This window comes from Sus scrofa, chromosome 5 (genome assembly GCF_000003025.6).
Source record: "Sus scrofa isolate TJ Tabasco breed Duroc chromosome 5, Sscrofa11.1, whole genome shotgun sequence".
Taxonomy (NCBI): Eukaryota; Metazoa; Chordata; class Mammalia; order Artiodactyla; family Suidae; genus Sus; species Sus scrofa.
The window spans coordinates 18,906,820-18,930,425 of NC_010447.5; the positions used below are offsets into that span (position 1 = coordinate 18,906,820).

Sequence of the window (23,606 nt, forward strand, 5' to 3'; positions counted from 1 at the left end):
CTGCACGCGCTTGGCTCACATACACTCCTGGTTTAAGATTCAGCCCCCATATCATCAGCCTTGTCTCCCCCAGCCTTGGGGAAGTACCCCTTCTCTGTGGTCCCACAACACACTCTGCATATCCGGCTTTATTCTATTTGTTGGTTTACGTTGACTGGGAGCTCTGTGAGGGCAGGGCTTTTGACTGCTCCATCTCTGGTCCCAGCAACTGACCCATAAAGAACACGCTATAAAGTTTTTCTGAATTAATGCATGAAATACCTCTGTCCCAACCGACATCACATCCTGTTCTTTCCGACCACACGGTGCACTTCAAGGGTATTGTTTTTTTGTTTTGTCTTTTGTCCTTGTGGGGCTGCACCAGCGGCATATGGAAATTCCCAGGCTAGGTGTCAATCGGAGCTATTGCTGCTGGCCTACGCCACAGCCACAGCCACGCCAGATTGGAGCCGCATCTGCGACCTACACCACAGCTCACAGCAACGCCGGATCCTTAACCCACTGAGCGAGGCCAGGGATCAAACTCGCACCCTCATGGTTCCTAGTCGGATTCATTCCCACTGCGCCACAATGGCAACTCCTTGGTAATTTTTTTTTTTTTTGGCTGTTTTTTTAGGGCCACACCCACAACCATATAGAGGTTCCCAGGCTAGGGGTTGAATCGAGGCTACAGGGCCAGCCCACGCCACAGCCACAGTAACGCTGGATCTGAGCCGAGTCTTCGACCTACACCACAGCTCATGGCAATGCCAGATCCTTAATCCAGTGAGTGAGGCCAGGGATCAAACCCGCGTCCTCTTGGATACTAGTTGGGTTCGTTAACTGCTGAGCCACGATGGGAACTCCTTGGTAATTTTTTTTTTTTTTTTTTTTTTTTTTTTGTCTTTTGTCTTTTTGTTGTTGTTGTTGTTGTTGTTATTGTTGCCACTTCCTGGGCCGCTCCTGCGGCATATGGAGGTTCCCAGGCTAGGGGTTGAATCGGAGCTGTAGCCACCGGCCTACGCCAGAGCCACAGCAACGCTGGATCCGAGCCCTGTCTGCAACCTACACCACAGCTCACGGCAACGCCGGATCGTTAACCCACTGAGCAAGGGCAGGGATCGAACCCGCAACCTCATGGTTCCTAGTCGGATTCGTTAACCACTGCGCCACGACGGGAACTCCTCCTTGGTAATTTTTTAAAAAAGCTGGTTTGTAAGTCCAATAATGTGTATTTTATTATTATTTATCCTTTGCATCTGAACATAGTATATGTTCTTTTCTATGTATGCAATATTTTCTTACAATAATTAAAAAAAATACTCTTGGAGGACTGGGCCCTATATGCCAGTCTCCGTACTGGACGTTGGGGTCATGAGAAATACACAGAACCTGCCTTTAAGCTGCTTATGGACGAGAGAGGAAACATCTGTCATCGTGATATAGTGAATTTTTACAGTTTTATATGTGGTATCTCTGAGGATGATGAAGGAAATCAAGTAAGGCTTCACAGAGGTGGTGTCTTTTGAGCTGAGGGGCAAGCATGTGTTCAGAGGCCTGCAAAAGCGGTGCCTATTTCTGTAGAGCGCTTCTGTAAAACTGGAGTCCAGGCTTCCTTAGGGTGGGATGAGAAGTGGAAAGGCAAGTTGGTGAAGACCCGGGCTGGGGCACAGAACGGCCTGCATTGCGCTCCTGTAGGTATCGGGCAGCCGCCGAGTTTCTGTAGGTGGGAGTGGTGTCGGGACACCCAAGTTCCGTTTGCTGCCACTCGGTCTGGCTTTTCCTTCCACACCAGGGTCTTGAGCCTTTTCTGCAAGGATTCTGGGAAGCAGGGGGAAAGAGATGATCCATTACAACAGGGAAAGAGTGGGAAGCCTGAGATGCCAAACACCACGGTGTGAATAGGAGAAAGACCTTGGATTGGAACCCAGCTCTCTTCCCTCTCTGTCCACGTGGTTGGTTACTCTCCCCTGAGCGCCCCTTGCCAGGGGTCATGCCCCTGACCCTGGAGTAGGCAAATCATAAGCGAGGTAGAGACCTGGCTCTAAATTTCCGGGCCACCCCAAGTCTGAAGGTGCAGACTGGACACCAGAAGACATACGAAGAGCAGAGAACGGAACATCTGGAAGTTCTAGATACCTAGGTCGAGGAGTCTGCTGAGGGCCTGGGGGGCTTCATGGAGGAGGGAAGTGCCGGGCAGGTTTGGGAAGGTGAAGCAAAACTGGACTGGGGGAGTTCCCTTGTGGCCTAGTGGTTAAGGATCTAGTGTTGTCACTACTGTGGCTTAAGTCACTGCTGTGGTGCAGGTTGCATCCCTAGCCCAGGAACTTCTGCATGCAGTGGGTGCTGCCAAACAAAACCACCCTCCCCGCAAAAAACCCCCAAACGGGGCTGGGCAGAAAGAAAAGAGGTGAGAATGAACCACACTGCAGTCCTTAGAAGCGCTTTAGTCTGGCAGCCTCTGTGTCATTGGCCTTGGGCAGGTACATATGCGGCTCCCCCGTCAGGGTGTGTGTGGCTTTGCAGGGACTGTGGGGAGGAAGTTAAGGCCCTGGTCTCTCTATCTTCCTCCTCTTTTGCACTAGCAGGGGGCCACCCTTCTGGAAGTAGAATGTCTGGGTTCCAGATTCTTTCCTCCCCAACCTCCCCCAGACATAAATCACATGTGATTTCATTAAAGGCACCTCCTGCTGGGGCTGTTGGCTCATAATTCCTCTCTGATTAACCCCCACTACCCCAGCAAGTTTATAGGCCAAGAGAGGGAGGGGATAGAGGGGAGGGAACAAGGAGGGATGGGGGGAATCCCAGGCGGGTGATGGATGCCTCTGTCAGCCCAGCTCGTATTTATTAATAGTCTTAATACGGGAAGCAATAAAGGAAGAGAGGGATTCTATTAATTAAATCATTGTTATAATTAACTTTCATTAAAGGAGGATCAATAAAGAGGAGTTGAGATGGAGAGAGGAGAGATCCATTATCTCTAATTTCCTTGGAAGGGATTCAGGGAACGAGATGGGGTTGCTAGGAGACAGCAACGTGAGGGAAGAAGGAAGGATGTAAGATGTCATCCAGGTGGGGCTGGAAGGAGGGTGAGCAGGAGGGTTTCAGGTGGATGGAGAGAGGGGATGGTGGGGGGGGGCCCACCCAGGGGCCCCGGAGGGAATGGGGGGTAGCTGATAAGGAAGCCACAGGGATGGAGAACGGGGGGCTAAAGGCACGGCTCATGTCAGGCATTGCTGAGAGCCTTGGTGAGCACACAGGTCCTTAATACGTGCTTTATGATGCTGTGTGTGTGTCTGTCTAGACTGTGAAGCTGGTTAGAGTGGATGAATGTATTTTGGTGACAGTGGAGTCAGTGTGTAAATATGGGTGTGTGGAGACGGCAAGAGGGAGAGAGGGAGGCAGGGATGGGAGGAATTCAAATGATCTTTAGAGGTAGGGGGCTTAGGACATTTTTTACGAAGTGGATACTCAAAGGTGTGTATTCTTAACAGGAGCAATGCCTTCCTTTTGGCTCAAGCTACAGTGGTGGCTGCTTTGGAGGGAGGTCTCCGCAGTGGAAACCTCCTCCCACTTCCAAGGCTGGCACCTTAGCCCAGTACCCCAGGCTCCATGCTGCCCCACCCCAGGGTCTAAACCCTTCCCTTCCCCATTAGTTTGCCCCCTCCTGCAACTGCAGTATCCCCAAGCCAGAGCCCCCACTTGAGACAAAAGTCCCTCCCTCCTCTCTTCTCGCTGGAGGTGGCCAGCATGCCAAGGCACTGCCAAGGCGCCAGGAGGCAGCCCTGGCAGGGGTGTGTGTGTGTGGGAGGAGAGGGAGATGTGTGGGGGGGTGTCCCTCCCCTGCCCACCAAGGTCTAAGAGCCAGAGGTCTTGACCTTCTTTGCTCTAGACACTCCTCGTGATAAGAACACATTTTATTAGAATAGTTATACATATCATATAAATATATTTGTCCAACTACAGGGAGGGGAGGGAGACGGTGGAGGGAAGCTCTTATTGCTGAGGGGGGACCTGGAGAGGGAGGGAGGGAGGGAGGGCTGGGAAGTGGGGACACCTGGGACCATTTGTCCCCCCATCTCTCACAGAAGGCACAAATGCATTATTGATTTCCATGTGAGGACTGGGGGTGGGGGGCGGGTAGGAGAGAGGGACAGGAGATAGATCACAGAAAACCTCCAAAATACAAAAGAAACCTCCAAACTTAATATCTACTGGTGTGGGAAAGGCTGGATGGGAGCAGAAGGCAGTGGGGCACGGAAGGAGGAACCAGGGCAGCTCAGAACCGGAAATGACCTGGAGACGTCATGATATCAAGGGGGGCCCCAGAAAAAACTCTGGTAAACAAACATGGACCCCAAACAAGGGAGGGTGTGGCGCCCCAGGAACTGGCTTCGGGGCATGGGAGAGTGTGTGTGAGTGTGTGAGTGTGCGTGCAGTGGTGGGGGGGGGACAGTGGCAGGTGTGAGTGACAGAGCAACCAGGGCCAGGAGGGGGAGATTCCACCCCCCTGGAGAAGGCTTCCTCTATCTTGGTTCCTCCAAAACCGCTTTCAGGGGGTGAACTCAGCCACTGCTTCCAAGAAGGAGTCGCTGCCTGGACAGAAGAGCCAGGAAGGAGAGGGTGAAGCTGGAGAGCTTGGATGAAACCACACACGAGCGGTTCTCTGGCAACAGAATATCATGGAGCTGAGCATGTGGGAAGAGAGGCGTGACACCTAAGCGTAGGGCGATGCATGAGTGTGTGCATGTGTGTGTAAGTGTGTACTTGTGCATGTACTGGGGAGGGGGATCACTCGAAGGTGAAGGGGTCCTGGGTGCTGAAGAAGAAGTGTCCGTCCATGTGGTGCTCCAGGCCATCCTTCTCGCTCTCAGCTGGGAAGCGCTCCTTACAAATGGGGCACTCCTTCCACGGGGGGGTGGCAGGGCCCCCAGGGCCGGCCTCTGACAAGGGACCCACCGCAAAGCCACTAGAGAGAGACGGGGGAGAGGGGAGGGTCAGTGCTCGGCTGCCGTCCTGGCTTGCAGACCTCGGCGAGGGGGACCCACACACCTGGGCTCCCAGTGACCCTGTTCCCAATGCAGCGTCCCGGGGGCTCCCTCTTCCAGCCTCTCTCTCTTTCTCTGTCCCGCAATGGAAGCCTTAGTTTCCCGGCTCCCTGTGCCCTCTTTTCTTTGGGCCCTGCTGGTCGCTCTAGTGCAGAGCCCATCCCCCAAGCTCCTGCTCTCCTCCCTCCATCTCTGTCTGCTGCCTAATGAGGCTGAAAATGAGTCTGACATCGTCCTTCATCTTCCTGCTCCAGCCTGGAAGGATGACAGCATCACCCCTCCCGGCCCTGAGCCCATCTCCCGTGCAGGCAAAGCTGGGGGCTGGATGCTAAAACCTCTCTGCCTCCTGCCCCTGCTGTCCCCTCTTGCCCTGGGGGGAGAAAAGGGAAGGCAGGGGGGCAATCTGATACCTGAATCCCCCGCCCAAGAGGGCCCGCAGGGAGGACAGCATCTCAGGGGGGACCAGATGGAGGCTGGACCCCCATCTTCTCTCTATTCCTGTCCCTAGGGGCCTTGGTCACCTCCCTTCCTCCCCCAATGGCGCCTACATACTTACCCGGTGGTAGGGGAAGGGGTAGGGGCAGGAGAGAGGGGATGCAGGGCAATTTGGGCTCCTCGGAAGATGGTGCTAGAACAACACAGAAGCCAGTTAAAGGCGGGACCTCTGAGTGAGTGCACGCGTGCATTGGGCGGAATGGGGGAGGATCACTTGAAGGCACCTATGATTTGGGGCGGTGGGTCATTTTCTGTGTCAACCACAACTGTATCTCCTCTTTTTTCTCTTTTTTTCTTTTGGCTGCACCCAGCACACAGAAGTTCCCAGGCCAGGGATCGAACCCGTGCCACAGCAGCAACCTGAGCCGCTGCAGTGACAACACCAGATCCTTTAACCTGCTGCACCACAGGAGAACTCCTCTCCTCTGGGCTGGGACTGTTCACCTGGATGCCCTTCCTGTGGGCATCCTCCCACCTTCCTGCCACCCTCCCTCTCTGGCACTCACCTGGCCATGTCATAGAAGGCACTGCCCAGTTCCGGAAGTAGCAGGTTGGCCTCCTCACCGCCACTCTGCACAGCTGCCATCAAGACTGATTTCTCATCTTCAGCCTCCTGGGCACCAAAGGGATAGGGTTGAGTTTGGGGTGCTGACCCAAGATGGGGGAGCAGCTCACTGGGCCAGGTGAGGGAAGAACAGTGTGGACTGGGATTGTTCAGGGAGGGCCGTGGTAAGAGTGGGCAGAAGGGTTTTGATGGGGGCCGATGGACAAGAAGAGAATGAGCGTGGGGAGGGGCTGGCAGCGGTGAGGCTACTGAGCGAGACTGGGTTTTGGGCTGGTATCCACTACGTGGCCTTGGAGAGGGCCTGGGCCTGCCTCCGCTCCCCTAAGAACAAAGACAGCCCCGTACGGCTAAGACTCCCTGCTCTGGAGGCTGGGCCACTTGGGTTTGGTCCTGCCCCTGCTCCATGTCCCCTCTCTGCTCACCGAGTCAGAGCTACTGTCCTCGGCTGGCCCTGAGAGGTGGGGAGCAATGGGAGCTGGCTGGCTGATGACAACCAGGGGAGAAGCCTCTCGTGGCCCCGCAGGGGAGGAGTCGGGGTCTCCACGCTCACACAGGCCATAGGGCGGGAGCCTCATGTCTTCTGGAGACTCGTCCTCCGAGTCTGACAGAGCCACCGGGCAGCCTGCAGGCGAGGGAGGGGGCACAGAAGAAAGAGGGACACGGCGTTAGAGGGTGGGATCAGCTCTGGATTCTTGGAAGAGGGATACAGTTAAACTAATCAGGGTCTGGGGCTGGGGAAGGAAAAAGACAAAACGGAGAAGGCAGAGGCAGCTCCCAGAGGGGGTACGTGGAGCTTTCCCATCACGGGGAGTAGAACGGGGGAGAGGCAGCATAAGACGGGGGTGCGAGTGGGGGTCGGGGAGGGTGGGATGTGTACAGACTCAGGCCTGCAGCGGCCTCCTCGTCCTCTGTGGCAGGGTCCTCACTCCACTTCTCGTCTGCCACCTTCTCCAGGCGGGCCTCCAGCTTTCTCATGTACTCCAGCAGTTCCTGGAGGTGGGAAGGAAAGAGGTAAGAGAGAGAGGCTGGGAAGACGGGAACTGTGCAGCCCTGCAGGGGCTTCCCTGGCGTCCAGGAAGAACTCTGCATTCCTCGGGATTAGATGCCTTCGCCGAACGTTAAGGAAGATCATCACCCCCACCCACCCCCCTGGAGTCCTGTCACCCCTTCTTGCCCCAGCAACCCTGCCCTGTCCCGCCAAGTCAGCTAATAAGAGGATCCATAGTCCCAGTTGTAGCCTCTTACAGATACCGGCGTTTAAGTCAGGAAGTGACAAGAAGATACAAAGCTTCTTGCCCTCACATCCTCCACTCTGGCGTCCGGGGGCCCTGAGTTATGGCTTCTCACCTGCTTCTCCTCCTGAAGCTGCTCCTTCTCCTTCTGGAGCACGCGCAGGGCCGACCGCAGCTCCGTCAGCTCCCGCTTACTCTCTGACAACTGCACCTGCGGGGAGAGGGCCAGATGGAATCTGGAGCCTGCAATGGACCTCCCAGAACCTGGGCTCTAGGAACCTGGACACGACAATCTAGAACCACGACCCTCTGGGCCCACCCCGACACACACAGGGGAGGCCCTGTCACTCTTCTGTGATTCCTTGTCTTGTCCCCCACTTATCTGAGTCCTAGTCTCCGCCTCTTGAGGGGCAACCTGAGTGACTGCCTCTGGGCTGGGGTCATAGCAGGGGCACTCCAGAGTTCTCCCAAGTCATCCCTACTGGGCCCAGAATGTGTACCCAGAGCTGAAAGGGACACGGCAACACGGTCTCGGGCGTGCATGGGGGATGGCGGCCAACAGAGATGCGAACACCTAGCACTTGGGGGGAGCCTGTGGCCCAGATAGGAAGGGGCGCCGATGCCCCGGGATGTGCTGGCGCGGGACCCTCAGGTGGCCGGGCACCTCACCAGGCTAGAGTCCTTTTCCCGGGCCAGTTCAGTCTTGAACGCTTGGTTCTGGGTCTTCTCCTCCTGCACTGCCTTTTCCAGTCGCAGTATCTCCGCACTCAGCTTCAGGATCTTGTCCTTCTCTGCCTAGGAGGCGCCGAAAAGGAACACGGGAGGGTAAAGGTGAAGGAAAAGGGAGGCGGCTGGCAAGAGCACCGGCCTCGCTGTGTCTCTTCCTCATTTAAGGGGGTATTTTGGAGCGGCTTCCCCTTCTTGCCTTCCTCATTCTCTGTGAGCCCCACTCCCAAGAAGAGGAAGGCCCCCCCAACCCCTGCCTCCGGCCAGTGAAGGCGATCAGGAATGGGCAGCACAGCAGGGCCGGGTGCCTAGAGTGATGAATGTCTGAATCAACATGATAACCACGGCAGGTGCTGCGGGGAGCAGGATCTGGCCACTCCACCCAGGGAGGGGCCGCACCTAGTGGTGCATGTACCTCGCTCACAGCCCCTCCCCACCCCTAGTCCTCGGAGCTTCTCACCCCCGTTTCTCTCCTCTCAGGGGATCCGACCACACAGGGGTTGGGGTGGGGGCAGGAGGTAGCAGCCAGGGGGTCCCCCCAGCCCTCTACCTCCACACTCTGCAGCAACCCCGCTCGCTCCTTGCTCCACTGGCTCTTCTCCTCCTTCAAGTGCAGACTGAGCTCGGCCAGCCTGCCGTTGACTCCGGCCACTTCCAGGCGGCTGCGGTGCAGCTCGGCTATGGTGCGGTCCCTGGCTCCCGCTGTGCTGGCCAGCTCCTCCCCAAGAAGGGTGGCTTTCTGCTGGCTCGAGGCTGCAAGCTCCTGGGCCCCTCGAAGCTGCTCCTTCAGGGGCTCCAACTCAGCCTCAGGAGAAAGGAGGAGATGGGATCAGGGGTCCCAGTGAGTCACTTGAGAAGCATGACGGCAGCCAGGCTCCTGCCTCTCCCCCACCGCATCAGGACTCAGGCCTGGGTTGCTGAGGCTTGAGCCATGTCTCTTCCCCCAGACCCGTCAACAACCAGCTCTTGGAACATTCTCTACTTCCGCTGCCCAGGGGCTTCACTCACCACCCGCTGCTGGGCCTGGCCCAGAGTGTCCTTCATCTGGGCCACCTTGTCCTTCAGTCTCTGGGCCTGAGCGCTCTGCTCCTCCTGCCGGCCCTTGGCCTCCTGCAGCTCCAAATTCAAGCGACGGTTCTCCTGTTGTGCCATCTGGAGCTCGGCCTGATGAAGGAGGAGAGAAGGTGAGGAAAAGTAGATGTATTTGGGGGTGGCCAGGGGGGTGGGCCTCTGTGATGAGAGGCCAGGGTTCCACTCCTCAGATTTAACACACACTGGAGCATTGGGCCCTGGCCAGCCCTTCTTGGGTTCTGAAGGCCAAGTGACCCAATCCTGACCAACCCAGCGTCTCCAGTGGCACAGCCTGGGATCTTACTCAAGTCTAGGCTTCCTATGCCCTATCTCTGCTTCCCCACTTAGTTATTCTTTCGGCTTTGTCCGTGGCATCGAACCCACCCCACAGCTGTAGTGACAATGTGGGATCCTTAACCCGCTGTGCCGGAAGAACTCCCTCAAACTTTCTTTCAGATCAAAACTCAATCTGGGTGTCCTGCAGGTCCCCCGCACTCAGCACATTCTACCTCCTACTCCACCCTGGTCCTTGCCGCTGCTGTTTCTGTCCATGGTACTATTTTCTAAGACTTCAGGCTGTATACCCTGGTGCCATACATAGCTTCTGTTCTCTCCCTAGCAGCCCATAGGATGGATGATTTTTTTTTTTTTTTTTTGCTTTTTAGGACTACACCTGAGGAATATGTAAGTTCCCAGGTTAGGGGCTGAATTGGAGCTGCAGCTGCTGGTCTACACCACAGCCACAGCAACATAGGATCCGAGTCTGTGAATCACACCACCGCTCATAGCAATGTTGGATCCTTAACCCGCTGATCGAGGCCAGGGATCAGACCTGCATACTCATGGATACTGGTTGGGTTCATTACTGTTGGGCCACAACTGGAACTCCAGAATGGATGCTTCTTCAACCTCCATCTTGTTCACAGTCATTTTCTCTTTTCTACTGTTGCCATGATCTCGTTAGCTCGGGCTTTGATCATTTCTTGCTTGGACTGCTGAAAATCGTTTATTTTCTCCAAGGCAATCACTTTTTTGGGGGGGGCGGGCATGCCCAGGAGATATGAAAGTTTCTGGGCCAGGGATCGAACCCATAGCAGTGACAATGCTGGATCCTTAACCCAGTGCACCACAAGGGAACTCCCCATGAGTCGATCACTTTAATCTTTTTAGGTACACATACTCCACTTGAAAATCATCCATTGAGTTCCAGTCATGGCTCAGTGGTTAACGAATCCGACTAGGAACCATGGGGTTGCAGGTCTGATCCCTGGCCTTGCTCAGTGGGTTAAGGATCCAGCGTTGCTGTGAGCTGTGGTGTAGGCTGCAGATGCGGCTTGGATCCCGTGTTGCTGTGGCTCTGGCGTAGAACTCCGATAGACCCCTAGCCTGGGAACCTCCATATGCCACAGGAGCGGCCCTAGAAAAGGCAAAAAGACAAACACAAAAAAATCATCCGTGCCTCTCACTACTTAGCAGATAAAGTCTAAACTCAAGACAAACCTAGGCCTTACTTCAAACTCTACGCCCACACATTCATCTGCCCTGAGTGTTCTAGATGCTATGCCTTCGCTCATGCTTCTTCTTGTCCTAGGATGGTCTCCCTTTCATCTCAAATTCTACCTGCTCTTTCCTACTGAGCAAATGGTTTTCAAACCATCTTCCGCAGAAGCCTAGGGTTCTGATGAAGCCATTTAGAGATTCTGCAAATATCTGGTTTCAACTTCTCCTAAATTATGAAAAATTAGGTTAAAAAAACAATGTACAAACTTACAAGTTAACACACTGGAGACCATCAATCCACTCATGTGCATCCAGGTTAATTCATTTTTGTGCAAACCTCAGGAGAAAGTTTCCATCATATTTTTTCTTTTTTGTCCTTTTGTCTTTTTAGGGCCCCACCCAAGGCATATGGAGGTTCCCAGGCTAGGGGTCAAATCAGAGCTCTAGCCACTGGCCTATACCACAGCCACAGTAACGCCAGATCTGAGCCACGTCTGTGCCCTACCCCACAGCTCACTGCAACACTGGATCCTTGACCCACTGAGTGAGGCCAGGGATCGAACCCTCATCTTCATGGATGCTAGTCAGGTCCGTTAACCACTGAGCTACGATGGGAACTCCCATTGATCATATTTTCTATTGAAGTGAAGAGCAAACAGATCGCAAGGTAGACAGCTTAAAAATTGTTATCATTTGCATCTGCTTCTGCATGAGACTCAGGGTGCTCAGGGTGCTCTGAATACGGCACAACCCCAACAGGTTACAGAAACACATTAGCTGCTGAGGCTCACAGAACAGTCCTCCATAACCTCCAATTTCAAAGTTTGGTATAGCTCAAACTACCTAATTGCTTTTGTTACTTTATAAGTAAATGTTGAATTTATAAAAGTAAATTTAGAGTAATAATACATGGCTCTTACTCATTCAGTGAGGTTCCACCTAAGATGTAATTAGGGTGGCGGGGAGGAAAAGTTTCTACTGCTAAAAAAGTTTGAACATGCCAAGCTAGTTTATGCCCTTTTTAAAAGCCTTTTTTTTTTTTTTTTTTTTTTTTTTGGTCTTTTTTAGGGCCGCTTCCCATGGCATATGGAGGTTCCCAAGCTAGGGGTCTAATCGGAGCTGTAGACGCCGGCCTACGCCAGAGCCACAGCAACGTGGGATCTGAGCCACGTCTGTGACCTACACCACAGCTCAAGGCAACGCCAGATCCTTAACCCACTGAGCGAGGCCAGGGAATGGAACCTGCAACCTCATGGTTCCTAGTCGGATTCGTTAACCACTGCGCCACGACGGGAAATCCTAAAAGCCTTTTCTAATGTCCCTACCCAGATGTGCTGACATCCACCTCTGTGGGGAATCTTGACACTTTATTATTATATGTCTCTGGTGACGTTATTTTCCACTTTGACTAATCCCAACATTCCCCAGGAGAGTGCACACAGTGTCTTTTCTACATTTTTATCCCCTTTAGAGTCCAGCAGTCAGAAGGGACTCAGTAAACACTGGAGAGACAACTGAGAAAGCAAACCAGCTCTGAGCCCTTACCTCGCTTTGCTCCTTGTCTGCCTGGACTTCCTTCAGCTGCCCAAGGAGCTTCTCTTGTTCCCGAGTCAGGGCCTTCACCGCGTCTCTAACCCTGTGAATGGTGGATGCAATGTCAGGTAACAGATCACCAGAGAAGGACCAAAGGACTCTGACTTTTCTGTTGGGGCTCCTCTAGACCAGGCCTCCACTTCTCTCTGGGATGCTCAAATCCCCACAACAAGATGATCCAGTTCTAAGCCCCAAGTACCCAAGATTCCTGGTTTCAGAGCATGATCCAGAATAAACAGTTGTTCTTTTATCTTTATGAATCACCTTTGCTTTTCTTTTTGGCCACACCGGCAACATATAGAAGTTCCCAGGCCAGGAACTGCAGCTGTGGCAATGTCAGATCCTTAACCCAAGGGCTTGGGTTGGAGAGAGAACCAGCACCGCCACAGAGACAAGCCAGATTATTAACCCACTGCCCCATAGTGGGAACTCCTCTCTATGTATTATTTTATTTATTTATTTATTTATTTTGTCTTTTTGCCCCCTCTTGAGCCGTTCCTGAGGCATATGGAGGTTCCCAGGCTAGGGATCCAATCGGAGCTGTAGCCGCTGGCCCACGCCACAGCCACAGCAATGCGGGATCCTTAACCCACTGAGCAAGGCCAGGGATTGAACTCGCAACACCATGGTTCCCAGTCGGATTCCTCAACCACTGCGCCACAATGGGAACTCCGAACTCCGATACGTATTATTTTGAGGGATGTTCTGCTGGTGGCTTCCCAGTTTGCACTAAATCTAGACTAGAATCTAGCCTTTTCTAGAAAAGGAGCAGTCATTATTGATGATAAACTTTTTTTGGGGTGGGGCTCTTGCATGCAGTGGCTTTATGTAGGATCTCAGTTCCCAGACCAGGGGTTGATCCTGGGCTGCAGTGGTGAAAGTGCTGAGTCCTGACCACTAGACCACCAGGGAACTCCCAATAAACTTTTTTTTTTTTTTTTTTTTTTTTTTTTTTTTGTCTTTTGGCCTTTTCTAGGGCCGCACCCGTGGCATATGGAGATTCCCAGGCTAGGGGTCTAATCTGAGCCGTAGCCATCGGCCTACACCAGAGCCTACAGCAACTCAGGATCCGAGCCGCGTCTGCAACCTACACCACAGCTCATGGCAATGCTGGATCCTTAACCCACTGAGCAAGGCCAGGGATCGAACCCGCAACCTCATGGTTCCTAGTTGGATTCGACAGGAACTCCCCTCAATAAACTTTTGATCAGAAGTTGGCAGATATTTTCTGTAAAAGGCCTAATGGTAAATATTTTAGGTTCTGCAAGCCATTGGAGTGTGGAAGCAGTCATAGACAATACGTAAATGAATGAACATGGCTGGCCCCATAAAACTTTATTTATGAATAATGGAGTTAAATGTCATATGATTTTCATATCACAAAATATTATTTTTTTGTTTTACAATCATTAAAAATTGTCAAGGGAGTTCTCTGGTAGCCTAGTGGTTAAGGACTCAGTGTTCTCACTGTTATGGCTCTGGTTACTGCTGTGGCTTGGGTTTGATCCCTATCCTGAGAACTTCTGCATGCTCTGGCCAAAAACAAAAAAAATTCTCTAAACCATTCTTACCTTTGTGGGCTATACAAAACTATGTGGCAGGCCAGGAGTTCCTGTCCTGGCTCAGTGGTAATGAATCCCACTAGCATCCATGAGGACGTGGGTTTGATGCCTGTTCTTGCTCAGGGGGTTAATGACCTGACATTGCCATGAGCTGTGGGGTAGGTCAGATCTAGCATTGCTGTGGCTGTGGTGTAGGATGGCAGCTGCAGCTCTGATTTGACCCCTAGCCTGGGAACCTCCATATGCATGGGTGCGGCCATTAAAAAAAAAAAAACAACTATGTGGCAGGCTGGATTTGGCACATGGGCCATAGTTTGTTGACCCCTTGTGTAGACAGTCCCTGATCTTTTCCAGATGCTTGGTTTGATCCCTACTTTTCTATTTCGTGATTTAGAACCTAGACATTTAGTATCTCGCCAGGGCAAGACTAACATATCCTGGACTGAAGAAGCCTCAGGGATCAACCCTCCTTTTACTCCTGGTCTTGGACAGCATGCCTTTGCCTTTAAAGAGTTTTGTTTTTTTTTTTTTTTTTTTTTTGGTCTTCTTTTTGTTGTTGTTGTTGCTATTTCTTGGGCCGCTCCCAAGGCATATGGAGGTTCCCAGGCTAGGAGTTGAATCGGAGCTGTAGCCACCGGCCTACGCCAGAGCCACAGCAACGCGGGATCCGAGCCGCGTCTGCAACCTACACCACAGCTCACGGCAACGCCGGATCGTTAACCCACTGAGCAAGGGCAGGGACCGAACCCGCAACCTCATGGTTCCTAGTCGGATTCATTAACCACTGCGCCACGACGGGAACTCCAAGAGTTTTTTTTTTTAAACAAAAACATCAGGAGTTCCCGTCGTGGCTCAGTGGTTAACGAATCCGACTAGGAACCATGAGGTTGCAGGTTCGATACCTGGCCTTGCTTGGTGGGTTAAGGATCCAGCATTGCCGTGGCTCTGGCATAGGCCGGCAGCTACAGCTCCGATTACACCCCTAGCCTGGGAATCTCCATATGCTGTGGGTGCAGCCCTAGAAAAGGCAAAAAAATAAAATAAAACAAAATAAAGATAAAAACAAATAAAATAAAAAAAACCCCATCAAATCTATACCAGTAATGAATGAAAGAAACTTAATTATGTCATTTGATGTAAAAATCTGAAGGACTAGAATGAGAGGTGGCCAATATTTGTGCTATTTGGTAGAAATAATAGTTGTCTGGCAGAAGAAATTTATTTCATGTGGCTCCAAAGGTCTAAACCAGGACCAGTGAGTGAAAGTTATAGAAGGGTAGTTACGTTATAAGAGAAATAAAAATGATGGCTGTCTGACGTTGAAAAGAGGTTGCTGGAGTTGACCTGCGGTACACCAGGTTAAGGATCTGGTGTTGTCACCACGGCAGCTTGGGTCGCTGCTGCGATGCAGGTTTGATCTCTGGCCCTGAAACTTCCGCAGGCCATGGGTACAACCATAAAAAAGAAAAAAAAAAAAAAAAGAAAGAAAGAAAGAGGCTACCTTTTGAGGTAGTGATCTTCTCTCACATACCCTCTTAAATACCTTACATTCCTCCCATTGCTAAGATTCTATGATTTGTACCTTTTTTCAGGGCAGAGATCCCGTAACATTTCTGAATCACCAGTTCTAACATTTCCTAATAGAGAGAACAGAGTCTAATCTCATGCTTTGCTGGGGTAAAATCTGAAATTCATCCTCTCCTATCTTGCCTTGGCCATTCCGTCCATTCTCTTCTTCCAGTCCTCCACCCCAGCTCCTGCTTAGTATCTGCCGCACAATAAACAGTAACCACGAGTACTTCTCAAGGAATACAGAACAGGTTAGGAAATATGGAAGAGAGCTTGGCAGAAAAAGATAGCCCCAATAAGTAGAATACCGTGAGTGAGGCTGAGAAGGGAAGGAGAAACCATGTGAGATGGAAAGCAGGTTTGGTTTTTTTTTGTTTGTTTGTTTGTCTCTTTGTCTTTTTTAGGGCCGTACCCACGGCATACGCAGGTTCCCAGGCTAGGGGTCTAATTGGAGCTACAGCTGCCGGCCACAGCCACAGCCACAGTCACGCCAGATCCAAGCCACGTCTGCGACCTACACCACAGCCCACGGCAACTCCAGATCCTTAACCCACTGAATGGGGCCAGGGACCGAACCTACAACCTCATGGTTCCTAGTTGGATTCGTTTCCGCTGCGCAATGACAGGAACTCCAGAGACCAGGTTTTGCGTGCCTGAAATGGGAGGCTGGGGATCCAGGGTGACAGGAAGGGAAGGGAAATAGTGGGGTTCGAGGAGGTCCCCTCACCTGTCCAGCTCCACCTCCTTCGTCAGCACTTTCTCACTGATGGTCTGGATGTCCTCTTCCAGCTCCAGGATGCGGGCCACGTGGTCTCCCTGTTGCCGGCTCAGGATGTCCCTCTCTTCCGTGAGCTCGCCATGGGACCGGGCAAGCCCCTGGAATTAAGGTTCCCCAGGAAGGAAGAAGGTGAGACTCATCTCTCAAAGAGTGGAGCAAAGGCTTCGGAGGAGGATTCCTGCGTTCGACTATCCACTTCCTACCTGGTCACCTTCCTTGTAAAAGAAACATTCCCTTCCTGGTGCTTATGGCCACCTCCATCCTAACTCAGCATTCCTGTGATCCAAGAACTTGAGTCTCACTACAAATTTGGGACATAGCTCCTGTCATAACCAGTTGAAGCCTATTTGTGACGTCTTAAACTTGTAGGTTTTTTTTTTTTTTTCCGGTTTTTTTAGGGCCACACCCACGGCACATGTAAGTTCCCAGGCTAGGGGTCAAATCAGAGCTGTAGCTGATGGCCTACACCACAGTCACAGCAATGCCAGATCCAAGCCGCATCTGTGACCTACACCACAGTTCACGGCAATGCAGGATCCTTAACCCACTGAGCAAGGCCAGGGATCGAACCTGCATCCTCATGGATACTAGGCACATGCGTTTCTGCTGAGACACAACAGTAACTCCCAAATCTGTATCTTTGATGTCAGAATCATCTTAACAGCCCACTAACGTCTCCCCTGGGTTCAGATTTTGGACCCCAAGTGTGTATCCAGGCCCCTCCCTCCAAAGGCCCAACCCCCACCTTGTACTGCTCCGAAAGCTCCGCGTGCTCCTGCCTGGCGGTTGCCAGGGCCGTCTCAAGCTCCTGTACTCGGCTCCTCAGCTCCGTCACCTGCCCCTCCAGCTGCAGCTTCAGCTGCATCAGGTCATTCCTCTCTTGCTGGCTTTCATCCAGCTGGTTCTACAGGGGACAAGATGAGAAAAGGGTGGGGGGGGTTCTGCCCATGAAGTGCCCGTTGCGAGGTCCCATCCCCACCACTCTGCAGATACCTTTCAGGGCTGCGAAGTTATCAGTCCAGGGTAGGAGTAGGTGTCAGGAGAGGCCTGGTAGGCGACTGAATCCTGCCCACCACCCATCAGATACACCAGCTCGCGGCACTCTAACTGCCCAACCCCTTACCTCTTCCCACCCAAGGCCTGGCCCCTCCTTTGCCCAGCAATTGCAGGAACCCCTCATCTGGTGAAGTCTTTTTCAATTCACACAGACAAAGCAGATGGCTCCCCTCATTTTACCATTCCTGTCCTGAAGTCAGACAGATCTGCATTTGTCTTTTTTTTTTTTTTTTTTTTTTTTTTGCGTTTTAGGGCCACACCTGCTGCATATGGAAGTTCCCAGGATAGGGATCGAATCGGAGCTGTAGCTGCCGGCCTACATCACAGCTGGTGGCCTACACCACAGCCACAGCAATGCAGGGTCCCAGCTGAATTTGTGACCTACAGCACAGCTCTGGCAACACTGAACCCCTGACCCACTGAGGGAGGCCAGGGATGGAACCCGTGTCCTCACAGAACGGGAACCCCCAGATGTGGGTTTAAATCTCCAATACAATGTTTACTAGCGAGGTGACTTTGAACAAGTCACTGAACTTCTCTGAGTCTCTCTCCTCATCTGTAACATGATCCTTCAGCCTGGGCTGCTGTAAGTTTTTTTTTTTTTTTTTTTTTTTTTTCCTGAGCAGTATTAGTCCTTAAACTTTATTGAGCATTTACTCTGTGCTGGGCATTATCTCACACACACCTCCAAACAACCAACTAGAGAGTTTTTTTTTTTTTTTTTGTCTTTTTGCCGTTTCTTGGGCCGCTCCCACGGCATATGGAGGTTCCCAGGCTAGGGGTCTAATTGGAGCTGTAGCTGCCAGTCTACACCAGAGCCACAGCAACTTGGGATCCGAGCTGTGTCTGCGACCTACACCACAGCTCACGGCAATGCTGGATCGTTAACCCACTGAGCAAGGCCAGGGATCGAACCTGCAACCTTGTGGTTCCTAGTCAGATTTGTTAACCACCGTGCCACGACGGGAACTCCCTGCTGTAAGGTTTAAATGAGCACAATGAATAAAAACAGAACAGAACAGTGGGTAGGAGCTCACCCATCTCTGATTTACGTAAGATATAAACATCTTCTTTCTATTCTTGTGTTGACTGCACGTGTTTAGAAGGTTCCAGGGGGCAGGAGTTTGTTGAAATCACAAACTACTTGTTCCTACTTTCTGAGCCTTCCTCAGGCCTGTCCTCTTGTCTGGGGCATGGACTCTCTCCCCACCTGGCCCTGTTCTCATCTTCCTTCAGGAAGTCCTCCTTGCTAACATCTGCCTCCATGTCCTAATTCTTCTTTATTCAGTCCAACAGAAAAATGATAGAAGCTACATATATCATCAAAAAATTTTGGAGTTCCCGTTATGGTGCAGCAGAAGCAAATCCGACTGGGAACCATGAGGTTGCGAGTTCAATCTCTGGCCTCGCTCAGCGTGTTAAGGATCTGGCATTGCCGTGAGCTGTGCTGTAGGTCACAGACACAGCTTGGATCTGGCATTGCTGTGGCTGTGGTGCTGGCAGCTATAGCTTCAAATGGACCCCTAGCCTGGGAACCTCCAAATGCCTCAGGTGCAGCCCTAAAAAAAGCAAAAGAAAAAAAATTTTTTTTTCAAGTAGACACTTAAGAAAAATACTAAGAAATATGTGGAATTCATTTTAACAATATTTTATCTAACCCAGTCTGTCCAAAATGTTATCATCTCAACATTTAATCAATATAAAGAATTATCGAAATCTTTTACATTCTTCTCAAAATTTTTAATTATGTGCACGCACATGCATGCGTCCATGCACGCATGTATTTTTTTGGCTGTGGCATGCAGTGGCTTAATGTGGGATCACAATTTCTAGACCAAGGAGTGAACTTGGGCTGCAGCAGTGAAAGAGCCAAGGGACTAGACCACCAGGAAATTCCCTCTTTTTTAAAAAAAATACTATGTTTCTTATTCATACAGTGGATCTCAATTTACACCCATCACATTTCAAGTGCTCAAGAGCCACGTGTGGGTAGTGGCTCCGGTCACTGGGTGGTGCAGGTCTGGGTCGACCTATCTGCTCTCACTCCTCACTCGTTCTGGAAGCAGCTCTCATCCTCCCCTTCCTTGGAACATTCCTTCCCCAAGCAGCCTCCCTCTACCCTTGGCATCTTCCCTGAGGGCCCAGGGCAGGATGTAGCCTTGAGGGAAGGAAGGCAAAAAATGTTCTTATGAAATCTTGGGTGACACTGGCTTGTGGGTGGCTTGCTCTCCTACCCTACGTGTGCATGTCTGTCTGTGTTGGACTGAGACTGTCGTGAAGGCAAGGCCTTGGGTAATTCCCAGTGAGGTCTTTGGTTGAGGCTACAGTGAGGGGCGGGTGAAGCGGGAAGGGGCCCCTTATGATGCTATCCTCCTGCGCCCTAGCCCGGGAGTAGCTCTGTTGTTCTGTTCTCACCTGCAGCACAGTTGCTTTGGGGACAACCAGCAGGATGTCAGAGCCCCCGTCAGTCTCCTCCAGGGTCACCAGTTCATCCATGGGCCGGGGCTCGCGGAACTGGAAAGGGGGGCTCTGCCCACACACCCGGCCCTGGCGGTTCACATACCGGAACTGGTAGAGCTGGGCTCCCGGTTTGGGCAGGTAGCTGGCTGCGGGAAGAAGAACAGACCCAGGACCTCAAGGGCGCAGCAGGTCCCCCCTTCCTTGGTGTGTCTTATCATCAAGGGGTTCCAGTGCCTTGCTCCCTGTGCCACAGACTGCTTTCCTCTCCCCTCTGCCTCCCACAGGCTCTTTCTGATCCCTGAGATACTCTTCTCCTTCTTTTCTGCCTAGCCCTCTCTTTCCCAAACCTACTCTCTTCAGTAACAACAACACAATACCAGTTACCACTTATGGGTAATGGTGTCCATTATGTACCAGGCATTTTGCTAACAGCTCTATCTGTATCATTTAAAATCTTTATATTGACCCTGCACGCCTGGCATCGCCTTTTACTGTTTTTTTTTTTTTGTGTATGTGTGTTTTAGGGCTACACCAGCGGCACATGGAAGTTCCCAAGCTAGCAGCTGAATCGGAGCTGCAGCTGCCAGCCTATGCCACAGCCATGGCAACGTTGGATCCTTAACCCAGTGAATGAGGTCAGGGATTGATCCCGTGTCCTCATGGATACTAGTTGGATTTGTAACTGCTGAGCCACAACAGGAACTCCCACCTTTTACTGTTAAGATACAGAGAAGATAAGTAACTTGCGAAAGGTCGAACAGCTTGTTAAGTATTAGTGCTGAGATTCGAACCCAGGTCTTTCAGAACTGAATGACCATCTTTTGGTTAATATAAGATGCCACTTTTCTCTCTTCCCCAGCTTCTAATTCCACATTCCGTAGGAGGCGGGATTAGTGGCCCTCAACAGTTCCTTCCCTGCCTGAATCCCTGAATCTGTGAAAATCCCATGATTCTGTATCTGCTGAGCCCACCACTGTCTTCCAAACTTCCACCCCCTTACTCGTCCCTCCCGGTTTTCCACCTTCCCTTGTACCTTGGAACTGGACACTGGTGTGGATGGGGGAACCATCAGTTACACCTTCAGGCACCGAGGACCACACAAACGTGTGGTAATCCCGAACGCAGGCAGCCTCCACCTGTGAAAGCCCACCGTGGGAGAGGGGTATGGTGATGGCACCACCAGCTGTGAGCGGGGAAAAGGGCAGGGGACCGGGGGCGGGGAGGATGGTGTTGCAGTGGCAAGGATGTGAGAGACGGGAAGGTGGAAGGATGGTGCGTCAGGAAAGAGCAAGGCTAAGACGGGGAGAAGATGGGCTTTGCTCACACAGATGGCCTCTGTCATCTGTGACATCTTTCTCCCTTCTTTTCTGCCATCATGAGATTGAGGAGCCAGGAGCCAAATCGTTCCCAAATCACTCCAACCAACCCGTGGCCCCTAAACCTGAGCCAAAAGGGTTCCAGGGATACCTTGAAGATGCCAATCCAGTCGCTGGCACTGGGCACGGTGCCTGGGGGAAGTGTGTAGTGACACTCCACCTTGGTGTTGGGAATGTAGGTCCGGGCTACGTTCAGAAAGCTGACTCCACCCCGGGATGGTGCCCGGCTTAGTGATGATTCTTCCATTCTGCCCTCCAGATGTCTGCCCTCCTATGAAATAACGATTTAATACCCTAAAGTCTCTCTCCTCCACCTCTCTGCCCCCCTCCCAACTCTGTCCCTACTTACCCCCAGCTCCTGCCACAATACCTAGAGGTATAGGTACATCTGGTTTCCAGCCCCTGAGGGTTATAGGACCCTTTAAAGGTATCAATCTTAGTCTTGAGGGCACAGGTCTGGCCTTCTGGGTCAGATTCCATCCTGTCTCCCACTGAAACTTCTCTGATCACAGACCCCCTCCTAGAGGGATCGCTCTAATTTCGAGACTCCCTCTTCACAGGTGCATTGACCAAACCTCAGTCTCTGCCTCCCTTAGTCTTGCCTTTTCCATCTCTTAACAGTCTTGAACGTTCCAAATGCTTCAGCCTCATCTTTTCGTCCCATTTCCCACCCACCCATCTTCTGACACTTGAATTCAAACTCCAAATGAGGTGCAGCGCCCCGGCATCCTGAATGGGTCTCCTTGCCCACTCAAGCTCTACCCGGGAATGATTTATGACACCTGAACTTATCCCTGAAAGGAATGAGTGAGTCTTCAGAGCTGGAATAAGGCTGGGGGAACGAATAGCCCAGTTCCCAAGCCCCTGACCTCTCATTTTTCTGTCTCTCAGTCATCTACCATGGATTAAAAAAAAAAAAAAAAAAAAAGCTTGCACTCTCATCCAAGAGACAAAGCAAAAAGGAGGATATAAGGAAAGACAGGTTTTCAATCATTACTCCAGGAAGTCAAGAATGCTGGAGGCGGCTGCTTCAAGGGTGGAGTGAAACACTCAGCAGGAACGTGGTGCTGTGGGGAGATGGAATGTGGGGGCCTGGAGCCAGGAAAGCCCCACCCCTGGGGCAGGGACAGACTGAAGTAAGGGGCCTTGGGATGGGGAAAGGTACACATGATGTTGAGAGAAGGAAAGAGAGTTCCAAAAGAACCTCACATTCTTCTCTTCAGGTCTTGCCAGGAGCAGGGTTAGAAATCTACTGGTCTGACTCTATGTGAACCCAGCTCTCGTATTTCCCTACCCATTTTCTCTCTGCTCCCCTAAGCCTTAATTCCAAGTGCCTTAATCCTTCCAGCTGCTCAGATTGGTAGTTGGAGGCATGCTATAGGAGGGATTGAGAGGAAGAGATGTTCCAAGCTAGGTGGGGAAAATTCACTGGAAAGAATGGGGGTGGGACGAAGAAGGATAACAATCAAGAGAATCCTCAGGCCAGGCCTGTGAGATGGCCCTTGTCATTTCTCCTCTCTAGCTCACTAATCTTCCTCCTGTGTCAGCCACAGGCACTAGTCATATGCACGCCCCCAAACACCACAAACCCACACTGAGGCTGAAGTCAGGTGGGTAGAGACTTTAAAAGAAGACAAAAACGCCTTAGAGAAGGCAAGATGGGCCAGCTCTACAGAAAGAAGCTACTTCTTCCTCCAAAATAGAGACTGAATTGAGGACAAGAGGTTTCTCTGAATTTTTATCTCTGAAAAATCCTTACTTAAAACCAGCCCATGTTTTTTCTAAATACAATTCTTCTGGCTTTCCAGGAGGGGGTGAATTGTCCTCAAAGATCTAAGCCGGGGGAACCCCATATACTCCCTACAAAAAAAATTCCTAACAGCTGGAAATATCCCCAGGCCTGAAAGAGAGCACTGGGCACCTGAAGTGTGTATGTGTAGCCTGATTCGGTTGTTTGCTTTGCGGGGGGGGGGGGTGTCTCATCCCCCCACGCTGTAGGGCTTCAGAGTTCTTTTAACATTCTACACCTTGTAATGTTTTCCTTCAGGAATTCAGTGGCATAAAGGCCTTTAGATTGAGGTGGGGCGGAGGGTGGCTGGGGGAGAGGGGAACGGGAAGGTTTGTGAGGCCAAGTCTTGCCTGGCTGAGAATAAGCAGACTTCGGCCTCCCTCAACTCCCTTAAGCGTTTCAAGCTTTATAAAGAAGGACTGAGATGGAGGCGAGAACAGTGACTGGGTATCCCCTTGATCACGGCCCCCCTGAGACCAAGAACTCTCAAAACTGTGGGGGTGGTTTCTCCAGTACGGAAAGTGTTAACACCCAAACGCTCCTCCACCCGCCTTTACCGGTTCCCTTAGATGATCCTTTCACAGGCTTGAAAGTGGGGTGGCCCCCCATAAAACCGCCCCCAAATTAGGCCAAGTTTCTTACCCCACAGACGGATCAGCTGTTCCCTCACCTTTCACCAACAACAAAAACAGCACTCCGACTCCAGGAGGGGAGGGAGAAGGGTGGACGCGAGGGCTTCTGGGGTTTGTGGTTCCTCCGAGCCTTTTTGCCGGCGAGCCAGTGCGGATCTAGGACTACATAACCCAG

At 51.7% G+C, this 23,606-nt stretch overlaps 1 protein-coding gene across 4 annotated transcripts; it reads right to left on the reverse strand.

Moving 5' to 3' along the window:
- On the reverse strand, window positions 3,879-23,583 carry CALCOCO1 (calcium binding and coiled-coil domain 1). 4 transcript variants are annotated; one of them, XM_021091721.1, is made up of 16 exons: window positions 23,442-23,562; window positions 21,102-21,278; window positions 20,668-20,770; window positions 19,590-19,780; window positions 16,864-17,022; window positions 16,068-16,216; window positions 12,162-12,252; window positions 9,054-9,209; window positions 8,596-8,850; window positions 7,989-8,114; window positions 7,435-7,530; window positions 6,969-7,077; window positions 6,510-6,709; window positions 6,029-6,135; window positions 5,584-5,655; window positions 3,879-4,948 (listed from the first exon to the last, which is right to left on the reverse strand). In XM_021091721.1, the coding sequence occupies exons 2-16, from the start codon at window positions 21,255-21,257 to the stop codon at window positions 4,771-4,773; spliced, it is 2,148 nt and encodes a 715-aa protein (XP_020947380.1). In that variant the 5' UTR covers window positions 21,258-21,278; window positions 23,442-23,562; the 3' UTR covers window positions 3,879-4,770. The 4 variants fall into 4 exon arrangements, with proteins under 4 accessions (XP_020947380.1, XP_005652631.1, XP_020947379.1 ...); XM_021091720.1 differs by having other exon boundaries at window positions 3,882-4,948; window positions 21,102-21,281; window positions 23,442-23,583; XM_005652574.3 differs by lacking the exon at window positions 5,584-5,655 and having other exon boundaries at window positions 21,102-21,281; window positions 23,442-23,583.